Source organism: Fringilla coelebs (assembly GCF_963513975.1).
Source record: "Fringilla coelebs genome assembly, chromosome: 4".
Taxonomy (NCBI): domain Eukaryota; kingdom Metazoa; phylum Chordata; class Aves; order Passeriformes; family Fringillidae; genus Fringilla; species Fringilla coelebs.
The window spans coordinates 32141014-32154559 of NC_140032.1; the positions used below are offsets into that span (position 1 = coordinate 32141014).

General features: G+C 42.0%; 1 protein-coding gene across 2 annotated transcripts in view; it reads right to left on the bottom strand.

Annotated features, from left to right (window-relative positions):
• The window catches only part of SNX25 (sorting nexin 25), an 81644-nt gene extending 70204 nt beyond the window's left edge, over positions 1 to 11440 (bottom strand). For both annotated transcript variants that reach the window (XM_084203838.1, XM_084203839.1), the window contains exon 1: positions 10790 to 11440. In XM_084203838.1, coding sequence (XP_084059964.1) covers positions 10790 to 11236 — 447 coding nt within the window. In that variant the 5' untranslated portion in view covers positions 11237 to 11440. The remainder of the gene's footprint in view (positions 1 to 10789) is intronic.
• Positions 11441 to 13546: the final 2106 nt, after the last annotated feature.

The following is a 13546-nucleotide window of genomic DNA, read 5'->3' on the forward strand; positions in this document are numbered from 1 at the left end:
ATTTTTCATGGTATAGACAAAGAGCAGTGACTCATGATGTATTTATCTAGAAAGGAGTATAATTCAAAACAGAAATAGAAACTGTTCCCACTGTCAATCGGCTTGGAGGTCACTTTCCTTCCTAAGGGGAAAGCACTTCAGAAACATTCCCATCCCTCCAACATTCACCACACAGAGAATAGGAAAGCAGCATAAACATGAAGTAAAAACACCGTTTAATGTTCTTAAAGGTGATACACTGTTATTGCTGCTAATTTGCACGCTAATACTCTGCATTTTGGTTTAATGTTTTTTGTCTACTTCAGATACATGCATGTAGAGTCTAACAAAATACAGCTAACAGAACCTAGATAAAGGAGTCTGTGCACTACTTTTAACAGCAAAATAAAGTTTTCCAGGCTCACTCACACCTATCACACAGCAAAGTGACTTGGAAAGGTACTTTCCATGCCTTGAGTACCCCCCTGCCCACAGCTGATTTGTTCCACCTTTAGTATGAATGCAGCAACACTCCCTAGAGTTCTTCCAGTCACTATTTTGAGACCATGATTGTGGTCTTTCAGCTGATTTCTTCCCTCCTTCACAACACTACCAATGGCAGGAGCAGTGAGACTTCAGCACATTTGCCTCCATCTGCAGGGCCCCCCTCACTATTAAGACTATAGTTAATGAGGTGTAACAACAGAGTATTTAGTGAACCACTATAGATTCCCAAGCCCCTTTCTCAACTGAACACTGGTAAAAGCTTCAGCTATACCCAGCTAAAAAGCAGGAAAAACTATTTTTTCTCTTTGTAACGTCACCTAACACTATTTGTAAGGCTCCAATACATCATCTCTGGATGCTAATGTTATCACACTTCCTCAACACAAAGCTGTGTTAATGCCAGTCACACAATTATTTCAGGATTTTTCTGCTTTATTTGCAGCAGGAAGCTGCATTATTTAAAAAAATAAAAAGAGAAGACTCACAGAGACATGAAATAGCCCAAGTACCTTAGTGGAAGGTAAAACCTAATTAAACAAACTCACTCAAGTCTCTCTGTGATGAAAGAACTCCTAAACATGAGCCAACAATCCTGACTCAAGATCCATGCTCAACACACTCCATTTTCCCACACACTTATGCCAGCTTGGGCATCCTACAAGGCTCATCCTTCTGCAGAACTGAGTCCTACTGCATGGCTGTCAGTGACCTCAAGCTAACTTAGGCATCTACAGTTGCATCACATACATTGCAGGAAGCATTTTTTATGGCCTAAAGCATCAGTAAGTGCTCAAATGTAGTGCTCACCAAATTATTCCTTTCAAATCTAGTTTAAACACAAGTTTAAAAAAAAAAGAAAAGAAAGAAAGCAACCTTCAGAGGGGATCTATAGCTGTAAGAAAGTAAGTAGCTTGTTCCACTATTAACCTATGATTCTGGTTGGGTTACTTCAGGTTTAAGAAATAAACTTCAGGGAGAGCTTACTGCTGTCTCCAACTACTGAATGACAAGATACAGAGAAAAGGGAGGCAGACTCTTCTTGCAGATGCACAGGACATTAGGAAACATTGCAACACAGGAAATTTCCATCACAAGACAAAACTATTTTAATCATGACACTGCTCAAGTATCAGAATAGGGGGGCTGACAGGCTGTGGAGTCTCCATCTCTCAATCTTCCTCACTCTGAGCAAGAGAGTGAATTAGATGTCCCCCAGATATTCCTTCCAACCTGAACTATTCATGATCCTTGATGACCCTACAGAGACCTGTTAATTTAATGTCATTATTAATAATATATCAGATCTAAAGGTGCCTTGTCTAAAACAACTGCTCAAACTCATTTTTTCTTCCCATTTTATGAAATTGCATTTAGCAGAATCAAGACTTTAGCCTTGTTAGTTTAGGTTTGCTTTCAAAAAGTACTGTTTCTGTGACAAGAAAAGTGATGAATTAATTAAATAAGCAGGCACTCCCAATTTAGATGACATATGGCAGCAAACACCTTAAAAACAACAGTAACAACCTGGTAACACCAACATCTGTGATAACAGAAGGATTTCAGAAAATTCACAGTCCAAGCTCAGCTCTAACAGCTGAGAGAATGAAAAATACAGCCTATTTCACTGAAAGACTTTCTTCCTACCCCTGACTCAAGTCAGATGGAGGGCAAATGTAGAAAACTGTTTCAGCTAGAAAGCTTAGATTTGAATGTTTTCACATTTTTTTCATGTCATTCATTTAAAGAAAAATGGTGCTAGGCTTCATGAAATAGTTGGCATAACCCTGACTGAGCCAAAAACATTTGTAAATGGATTTAACATAGTTAAAGCTCTAATTTAGATGCTCTTTTATGCAGAGTAAAACCTGGCATGTTCCTCTAAGTCCTGACTTGCACTATCATAGCCGTCAATAATTTATCTTTTTTAAATTGGTGTCAAGACAATTGGGTTCCTGTCTGTAGATTTCATTGCAAAGTAATGACAGAAACCAGACTGAAACATAAATAAAACTTAACCAAAAGACTTGAAGGGGTAGGGGTGGAGAACATTTTGAACGTACATGCTAAGAATGAGGTTACTAACAAACAGGGAGGCCTGTTTCCTGGAACACTTCAAGTTTTCCTCAGTTGTGACTCTGCTTACAGGCTGAAAAAAAGGATGTGTGCATTTCCTGTAGACTTCTGAACAACACTCATTGTTTGATACTTTAGAAAACTATTTAAGATGAAGAAAACAACAGTCTGAATGTGTCAAGAAACAAAAAGCCTGACATTGAACCTAGGACAAAATTTAAGGCTCCATCTCCTACAGATACAAAAATTAAGTAAATGTCATTTATTGGTTTAAACTATATAAGTAATTTTAAATTAGCTCTGAAGACAACAATAAATGTTAAATAATAAAGAATTAGGAATTATTTCAGCAACAACACTCAAATGGCAAAGCACAGAGAACACAGGAGTACCTTCCACTATCAAGAAATTCATTTGCAACACTTGCTATCAAATGCAATTTTTAAAACACAGCAGCAGAAAGCCAGGCACCTGCTACAGGCACACCACATGCAGCCTTACTCTGCCATGGATTTAAGGCCAGAAGCAGAGAAAAATTTACAATTATTCCTATTACATGAACTCAATTACAACAAAACTAGAACAGAGATCACGACAGATGCCACAATATAAATGGGCATTGTGGATGAGACAGTTTAATTGCTGATCTAAAAGGGAAAGACTGCATCTAATTCAGCACACACAAACCAACCAGTTACTCATAGTTACTTGTTCCTCCCACTGTTGCCCTATTAACTTTCCTCTTATCTTTGTAAAACATACATTAACATCAGACTGGACCTTTATAACAAAGAGTCACAGCCTCAAACAATACTTCACTGAACTCTTCATAAATTCATATTTAACAGATGTGGACAGATGTGTTCTTATCCACATATTGCTTCATATAGATGCTCTTATACAAACAGTATTTCAACTAATGATGCAAAAACAAATTTATGTTCACAAGAGTTGATATTTTTAAATTTATACTTATAGCTTATTTAAGATTACAAGTCAAGTATGTACGTGTCACAGCATTAACAGATACCATAACTACCAATTTAAAAGTCAACATACTTAAAGCATGTTAATCCTATTATCTTAAGCATCATTATCTCAGTAATAATTTCATGATATCATCTCATTATTTCTATTAATATAGTAGCTCCTGGAACATGTAAACTCTGTTTATCAGATGGGGATCTTCAATCTTAGCTGTACCACATTTAAAACTGTAAAACTGCAGCAGTGTAAAAACTTTATAATCAGAACAGAACTTTCTTCACTTGAGATTTCATAGAATACCAGACAGATAAGAATAAGAATATGAAAATGAAACATTTCTCAGGTACTACTTTAATTCCATCAGTACAGCCAAGAAATAATTAGTAACTTAGCATTCAAATCATTGTATTTCTGCTTAGCAAGAAATACAGCATTATCCTGTGCTGGAATTTTTAATATTGCCATCAAAATAAAGCCTTAAATGAATTCTCAAGGTACAGGCATAGCCCCAGTTTACTGAACATTTCCACACTCTCCTCCTCTGTAAAAAGAGATGACAAGAACCTATGGTCTATACTTCAAGGCCAAAAGAACCATATGGCATGAAAACTAAATTGCTGGCAAGCCAGAAAAGCCAGCACAAAACATGCTTGAGCTGCAGAGTCTCAGCTTAGAGAGAAACTCCTGCGAGGTCTATTGCTATACCCTCCCTCACATGACTTTTCACCATACACACGTTTTATAGGGTGTTCTGTGTTTCCAAGAGCATCACAAAACATGCCACATGAACCATCATCATTCATTTTATTACCATTAACTTGTTCTGTTTCACTGTGCTTATTTAATAGGGAAAAAAATGGTAGAGAACGACTGGTCACAAAAGCTTCCCATAGACACAACACAAATCCCCTCATGACTAAAAGATTTCTTTATCTTTTTAGCCACTTGAAGTAACAGCTTGGGAGAGGATACAGTGTTCTATGTAACTGGCTCTTTCCTTGGGTAAATTCTGCTGCTCTCCTTTGCAGAGAGTAAGAAACCAAGACTTGGCAATACAAGAGAACTTTATGTGATTTTATTTTCAGAATGTTTCTGATAAATGCCTATATTATTTTCAATGTCAAAGCATACCTTGAATGCAGGATGTCTTCACTCTTGACCTTATTACAGAGGTTTTATAGCCACCCTAGGATTTCCCTGCAAGAGACTTGGACAGTAAGATCTCTAGGAGCCCACCACCCATCCTTACTGACTCAGCAGAGCTTGGTAATCAGGAGAAATGAGCTAACTCCCTAGTTATGTTTTCAATCACAAAACACTGTTCATGTGAGAAGCAGTCCCTACAAAGGTAAAAAACAGCCAATTCACAGCAAAATATGAGATGTCAATCTAACACAAAGTTGAGAAAATTAAATGTCAAGCACAATAAAATGCAGAGCTGACAACAAAGGATCCAATGAAAGGAATCAGAAAGGACTGCATGACAAGACAAGAGATCTCTAAACATACATGATGATGAAAAACGTGTGGAAAACTAAGTCTGCTCACAAAGAAGTGAGTGACAGAGTCTGAAAAACATTCAATTTCCTGAGGTCAGTCTCCTGTAATAAAGTTATCACTCCAAAGTTACACCTGCAGGTAATCAACATATGCAGTCCTAACAAAGTTCCAATTCTGAAAAGGCTTACAAATCCCAAATTATAACAGATGTTCCACGGATCCCTAAAAATAAACTGTACCAGAAATGTCCAAACCACAGGCCCCTGCTGAACTATAGCAGAACACTTGCAATTCATGCAACGTTCCCCTAACATTTTTAAATATTCATGGAATTGGTAGAAATTGATAAAATATATTTTCATTATTTTGATTTCAGGACTTTCCTAGTAGTAAACTCAACCATATCATCAGGGGATCATTGCTGACCTGCCTATAAATGAGACAGAACTAAGAATAAATGCACAAGACTGAGTTCTGTTAAAAATGCACTAAACATATCTTCTCCTTTCAATCCAGAAACAACCCATCAATTAAAAGACTGGCAGTAGATCAGAATATCTGCTTGCAAGCCCAGAACAGTCTGAAGTGTGGCAAAAGTGCCACAATCAGAGACTGCTGTTGTTTTTACAAAAATCCTGCAGTATCAGAGCTCTAAATATCCCCTGTGCAGTCAGAGAATGAGACAGACCATAGAACATGCTTGGCTTTAGATTTAGAAAAAACCCATAAATGCTTTTAAAGTCTTACTAAGGCATACAAGATCAAAATCTGAAGGAGTTAGGAAGCTTCTCCTCTCCCTCACAGTTCCTCCAAACTACTTATTACCTCAAGAACTCTTTTGCACCCCACTTCAAATTTATGCCCACAGATGGCAAACCTTCCACTTTCCACAGCTGCTGGGGCTCCTCCAAGCTTACCTTCACAAGCTTCATCTCATGGCAAAAGTCCAACAGTGAAGGAAAATAAAACTCCGTGTCCTTTCTCTCTGCTTCCCTCATGTTCTTCACAAAGGGCAGAGCTGGCTACTATGACAAATACTCAACCTCAGTTAAGCTGCCATCACATTTGAAAGATTGGGACCATTTCCATTTCACTACACATCCTCCTACGACCTGGATAAAAAGCAGTACTATGTTCCAGGATCCAGATATTTCAAAGACAACCTGATCCAATGAAAAAAGCTTCACCCATGCCCTCTCCACTAATGGCAAATTCACAAAAATACATGATGAAGGATGGAATGAGCCTTTAGGAAGATAAAATATGATCACATGTAATGTGATTTGGCTTTAGGGCCAGAAAAGGAGAGTGTTAATTTACTCACTCAAAATTGAGAGCTATTAAACCGTAGTAAACAATTGTGACCAAATATGTCAGGAGATGAGTTTTAAAGAAATACTAAAAGTAACTGACAACTGTTAATTGTAGGAAACTAAAGACAGAACATTAAAATCCATGTACCCTTTTCACTGGGAAAAAAAACACATTTACTATCCTTCTGTTAGTGCTGCAGACAGACCAGGTAGATCCTTCTCTATACAGAGTATCATTCACTTAATCTGAATTTAAAATGCAGTATTTAAATCTAATAAACTAATCACTGTTTTTTGCATTATTTAAATGAAGTTGATAACCCAACTCTGTTACTTGGAGCTTTTGCTTTGAATCAGAGTCAAAACATTATGCTGAAAAGAAAACCCCATCTCTGCCAGTTTTTTTGGCAGAGAAACAACTCACACGAATGTGGGAAAAGTTTTCCTTCCCCTTCCCACTAACTAGGTTAACATGGTTCTTCACATGAGTCAAAACCATCCCGCTCTTCAACCACACAAGGTAAAAGGAGTTTTGGAATAAAACTCGAATTTCAAAGGGTTACATATGTTCTAACACAGGCTATCTTTGCTATGAACAAGTCCACTGGTACTTGAGAAGTGAAAATCCCCTTTAAAACAGACATTCTCACTAAAGTACAACTGGGTCATCATGCCTTTTTGCTGTTCTCCTCCACCACAAATCATCTTGTCCTAAAACAGCTCCTGCAAAGTGCTGAAAAATACCTGACAATAACATAATGTACAAGTTCAAGGACTATTTCAATATCAATAGAAACTATTTAGCAATATCAGTACCGGCAAGTACTTATAGTATTAAGTAAGACATCATTGTGGGTTGCCTGTACCTCTCTTCCAACGAAACAGAGATCTTTATGTGGAAGCCAGGAGACTACCCAGATATTTTTTACTAACAGAGCTACAGAAAAAATACATTGAAAGCATGATTTATCATGGGGATATAAATCACACAGCTTGCTTTGCAATTCTCAGCAGATTTCAAGTGTTCTTTCTGAGATACCCGACTTCCGAAGGAAGTCTTCACCTTTCACGTCCCAAAGGAGTTACACAAAAAACGGACAAAGCACAGCTCTATGTTCAAGAAGATAGCTTCTCTAGTTGCAAGTTCAAGCAAAATGTAAAAAAAAAAAAGGTACCTTGCTCTTCTGAAATCCAAACCTGCAACACTGCACTTCCTCACTTGCATGACCAGGTCCATGAAAATCAAGAGCACTGAACTCTCACATGCTAAGTGGTTGCTGAATTGAGAAGGTAAAAAAAACTCCCTTTATTCAGCACAGCACGAGGTCCTCCATTCAACTCCCCTTTGAAGTTGGTCAAGAGTACTCCCACTAGCTTTCCAAGAGCTGAACCTGACTACAACTAGAGTAAACATTTATTCCTGAATACCTACTATTTCCTCATTTGTTAACCCCAATGTGAAAAATCACATGAAGAAAGAAAAGTGAATTGCCTAAATTTTGTACATAAAACACATGAAGAGTGAGATGCCAGTCATAATAGGGTTTTTACCTTACATTTTTTCAATTATTAGGCCAACAGGTAGTTCTTCCTTATTCTTGAGGAAAAGAAAAAAAAAAGGCTGAAAAAATTATAGCTTTACGTTCATCCTACTACTGGCTCCCAGAAAAGACAAAAGGATCATAAGGCTCTATGAAAAACATTAGAGTAACAACTGGATGATAAAAAAGCAATGTAAATGCAAAAGGATGTAAAATGAAAAGACTAACTAAATTAGGAAGTTTTAGTGAATGGCCTACATTTCCATAGGCTGCCTACCTAGACAATTTTATTTTCTTCACCTACATTTTGCTGAAGCTCCTATTATAAAGTCTGCTGCACATATACAAAATCATGATCAGAAAAACTCTTCAAGAAGCTTTGCAGTCCTGAAGCCACTATGTACCAGAAAGAAATCGATAAAACTATAAATTGAAGGTATGAGAAATCCAATTAAGATGCCTGGCATTACACCTTCTAAATAGAAAGGGTAAAATGACTCACTCCTTTTTTCAACATCCCTTTCATATAAGTAAACTTTTGGGAACAGTGCAAAGAGGGAGGAAAGAAAAAAATTTAATGGAGTCAGGGAGAAGGTAACAAAACAATCCTGGGAAAAGGGTTCTAACAGGTACTGCTGCCTTACCAGTGAATTTTAAATACCAAATTTCAATTCCCTTCTGAAACAACAAACACATCCCATAGAGCTACAATAAATGCAAATGCTACAAATTAGACCACACAACGCAACAGCAGGTGTGCACTATTTATATATACAAATCCAACAGATGAACAAAACATCTTCAAGAGACATGCACAGTAACATATCACAGAAAGAAAGTGCAGATGGTACAGTAATAGAGAAGCAGCTATTTGTCTCTGGACAGTTCTAGTTTCACTGCTGTTCTGTAAGCTTATGTTTTTCAGTAGGCTTACATTTTTCACAAATGAGGAGACAAAGAAATCAATCTTTTTTTTTTTCTTCAAATTTTGGCTTCCCAAATTAAATTGGCCGTTTCACAAACCTAAAAGTTGCTCCTCATTATGGCAGCAGGGAGATTTTGATCACTAAGTTCATGTATAGATATGTTTGGTACTATGTAAAAGTAAGCTAACTCACCCAGATGTTCAGATATAAGTATACAAGTACATAAATGCCACTGGAGCTATGGCATTAAAACTGAAACATTTTTTCTTGTAAATCTTAAAGCAACAGGAATTGTTGTTTTGATAATCAATTGATCCATTTACATATTTTTTCTGTTTGGTGTAACATTGCTACATGGCTAAAAACAAAAGCATATAGTCCTTTACTGGAAGGTGCTTATGCACCTAAGGCACATTTGTTACCTAGCACTCCTCTGACAAAAACCAGCTGAATCCCTAGCTGTACCCACCTTTTGCATTACACCTTCTTACTTCCCACCTTAACGCTCATGCATGTTATTTATTCTTCACTTCCTTGAGAAAGCTGAGTATGATGTTGAGTGTTCAAAACAAAGAGGATGTTTAAAAAATTCTACCAATAAGACAAAATGAGTATCACACAGAGCCACACATATATCCTAAATAAATGCATCTGTGCAAGTTGTCTTATTCACTGAATTCAACAACCCCCAGCCAAATGATCCCTACTGGCAACAATACTCTGCCAGCTTCCATTAAATGCAGACAGGAAAAGCACATTGCTCCCAAACACAGGCTACTTCTCTCCCTAGTTCAAAGAATGAAGAAATAAAACATTACCACAGGTTGTCAGCAATTTGATTGAAAAGACAGAAAGACAACTGCTTCAGCAAGTGATTTGTATTAGGTTCTCTGCCCTGCCAGCACCCCCTGTGTTCTGCAAGCTCAGCTGCATGGGCTGCAGCCCCAGAAGCACGTGACAGCGTTACTTACTTACTGCTGCCGAGAAGCGTACGTGTACCAAATGTAACAAACTGGGTTACCAGAACAGCTAGGCTGCAGACCCAGGCCACACAAATTCCCTCCCTTTTCCTTTTCAGAGTGCTCTCAGGTATCCTGACACTACTGAAGGGAAATAGCACTTACACAGTACAGTCTATTTATTGCTGCAGCAATTCATGTGCTGACACACCTACAAGTCACCGTGAGGAGCCAAGGGCTCCAGGCTAGAGTCACCAGCTGTAATATAAAACACCACATCCCTGTGACCCACTGCAAAGCAGGACTGTGGGTAGATTCTACATTTTCAGCACTATTTTTCCAGGCTCATCTAGATCAGCTCCCTAGCACTGGATGATGGGGGACAGGGCTGTGGATGGGAGGAAAGTTTCCAAATGCCTCGTGCTATCAGTCCCGTTCAGAAGAATCCGAAAAATACTAAGCTGTGAGCTACAAAGAGCTTGTGAACTAGTATATTTTGGAATATATACAGAAAATGAAATTGTTTCCCTTTTGCACAGAGCTCTGCAACGGCTTGAGTACAAAATGGCACTATGATAACACTATCTGAAGCTGTCCGACTTAGAGAAGGCATTAAAGGAACACTAAGCTGCCTCTTCGACCAAGTCTCTCTTTTACCAGTGACATCTCAATGGAAGGAGCAAAAAATTATTTCAGACACAACCACAGCGCAGCAAACACAGAACCACCTTGCGAGCATTCCCGCAATCCGGAGGTCTCTCCCGGAGCAACGTGTTGATTTTTCCGGTGCGCCTGCTACCGTCCAACATAACTTTTGCCATTTAAAGCCCCGTCGAGCGGCAGAGTGCGGGCAGGCTCCTGCGGCCGCAGTAGGACAGCAAGACACGGGGTTCGGGTGGCACGGCGTTCCACGGCGGAGCGAGGGCCGCGCCACCCCAACCCGCCGCCGGGCAGGGAGGGCGCGCCGCGGCCACCGCCCGCTCCGCTCCCCTCCCGCTACTCACCCCCGCGACCGGCCGGACCGGAGCGACGGCGGCGAAGTCCGGCGGCGGCAGGCGGCGGCGGCCGCGGCAAATCAGGACGATCAGGGTGCCCAGCGCGGCGGCAGCGGCGGCGCAGCCCACGTAGAGGGCGAGGCGGAGCAGCAGCAGCGCCAGGCACGGCGGCCCGCCGCCCCCCGCCTCGGCCCGTTCCTGCCCCAGGTGGACGACGGACACAGCCAGAAGCCCGAGTCCTGCCGCCAGCACGAAGCGGGATGATCCGGGATCCTCGTCCTCCTCGTCTTCCGCCGCCTCCTCCTCGCCGCCGCCGACCACAGCGGCGGCCGCCGGGGCGCTGCGGCGGCGCGCCTCGCCACCGGGGCCGTGCGAGCCCAGCGGGCCGGGGGCGGCGGCCCCTGCCGCCTCGGGCTGCCCGGCCGTGCTGCTAGCGCTGTCGGCACCGGGGAACATGCTGCTCCTGGCGCCGCTGGGAGCAAGCGCATCTCCCGCCGCGGCAGCCCCCTGCGAAGGTCGCCGCTCCCGGGGCCCCCCCTCTCCTCCGCCGCCGCCGCCGCCTCCTTCGCCGCCCGCCGCCGCCACTGGCACCGCTGCGGCCGCCGGGGGAGCCGGAGCTCATGCCCAGCGGCAGGAGGGTGCGCGGCGGCCGGGCCGCTTTCTGGCGGCAGCGCTGCCGCGCGCTGGGCGGCGGGAGCCGAGCGCCGTGGCAGCAGCCGGGGAGGCCCCGCCGCGCCGCTCGGTGTCCGGCCGGGGAGGGGGCGGAGGCGGGGGCGGTGCCTGCCGGGCGGGCGGGCCCGGGACATGTGCGCCTGCCGCACCGCCCCACGGCGGGGCCCGGTTGGACCGTCTTGTACCGTGTTGTGACTCAGGGAGCTCCGCCGAGGCGGGGTTGGAGGTGTCTCCAGGCACTGGGCAGGGAAGCGAGGGGAATCGCCACCGGCTGCAGTGCGAAGCTTGGCTCCGCGGAAAGTTAGGGAGCGCTCCCCGCCACGGGGCTGTAGCACGGAGGGCGGCGGCTAGGCCCGGAGGGACCCAGCATGATCAGACCGGGTCATCGGGGCCCTAAGCAGAGATTAGGAAAAAAGCCTTGGTGTGCGGCATCTCAGTGATGCGGACACCCTCCTGAGTGTGGGCAGTATGCACCCTCTGCCTTCTCCCCTCTGATCAGCCAAAGGAAGTCATAAATAACTGGACTTCAGAAATAAAAAGTTGATTGAACAGTGATTCTAAAGAAAAACAGCCTCACCACCCCAACAGAAGCATGCCAGCCCTCCTGTCAGTACCCTCCCTCTGTTGTACATTTCATATCGGTTTGTGGTAGATCTGAGAACAAATTCCTAGAAGGGCACAAGACTTGGCGTATTTCAGCTGTGCTTGGGACACATGTTCATCTTGCCATAGGTGCGGCACAGCTACAGCTCCACCAAATTTGTCAGCTCATAGCAGCTACTGAGCACAGCTGAATTGGGAGGCCTTGATCTCTTCAGAATGTAGTCTGCAAAAATCAGCTTCATTATCGGTGTGCAACAAGCCAATAATCACACACTCAAGAGAGACATTGACTACTTGTTTCAGAGTTGTGCAAGCCTGGGTACTTGGTAGTATTCAACAAATCAAGCACACCAAATATCAAAACTTTTTAGCATTTATACATCTGAGCAAACAAAGGAATTAGTGTTCATTGTCTATAAGTTCCACAGTTCTCTTATTAATTAGTATTTTATCCTCTATTGGCTAATGATTCTCTTGTTTCCCATGCTAATCAGTCTGTATGCTCAGCCTTCTTTTGATTTGGTGGATTTCCTGGGTCGGTGGTCGTTGAGTCTGTAGTTGTGATCTCCCTCTGCAGGAATTACCTTTTATCAAGTTGGAACTGATTTCAGCACAATTGCTGAGTTGGGTTTATTGGTTTCTTCCTTACCTTGGGAGTTCTGCCAAATGTCCATGTGTCCCATAAATTCTTCATTCTTTGTGTCCACTATCAGTGGTACATCCTTTTCCCCAAGCTTTGTTAACCTCCTCCTCGGTCTGAGATCACTGAAGCATATCAAGCCCTAAACATTAACAATGCAATTCCACCAACAAGTAATTTGTTTTTCTAACACATGGACATCACTTAGAGCTTGCTTTTTAGCTGCTATATGTTTCAAGGATTACATCTCCCTTCTTCTTGATTAGTCTTGAAAGTACACAAAGATCAAACATAAAAGAGCATCCTTTCTTAAGAGAATCTTTACATGTTTCACATTTTACAAGAGTAAGAGTAAACGGCAATGCTTTCCTTACAGAAGCTGCATTATGAAAAAGTGGATTTACAAGCATTTACTATTGGGTTTCATTTTAAGAACTGATAGCTGTAAACTCTATAGAAGTTTAGAGATAGAAGTATACTGGTAGGCAGCTGGTAAGTTTGCCACTGTTCTGTCAGTTGAGGTGTAAAAAAAAAAGCCCTGAATTTTACTTTTTAAACACAGTTATTGTTGCAGAGGTTGGAGTAGTGATTAATTTATTTGTGCTCTCTAAAAAAGTTGCTTTTACTTCTGTCAAATGAACTCTATTAGCCAGATGAAGAAAAGAAACAAATACCAATGCTCTGATCTTGTGAGTTTTTACATTTCCTTATAACTTCTATGGTGCAATAAAGCAGCATTTATAAAACCTGACACCAAACTTCCCTGAGCTTCTGCAATGCTAAGCAAGGCAGGACACCAAGCATGAATAGTGCAGGTGTCCAAAAGTCTGTTATAGCCCTGGAGCAGCACT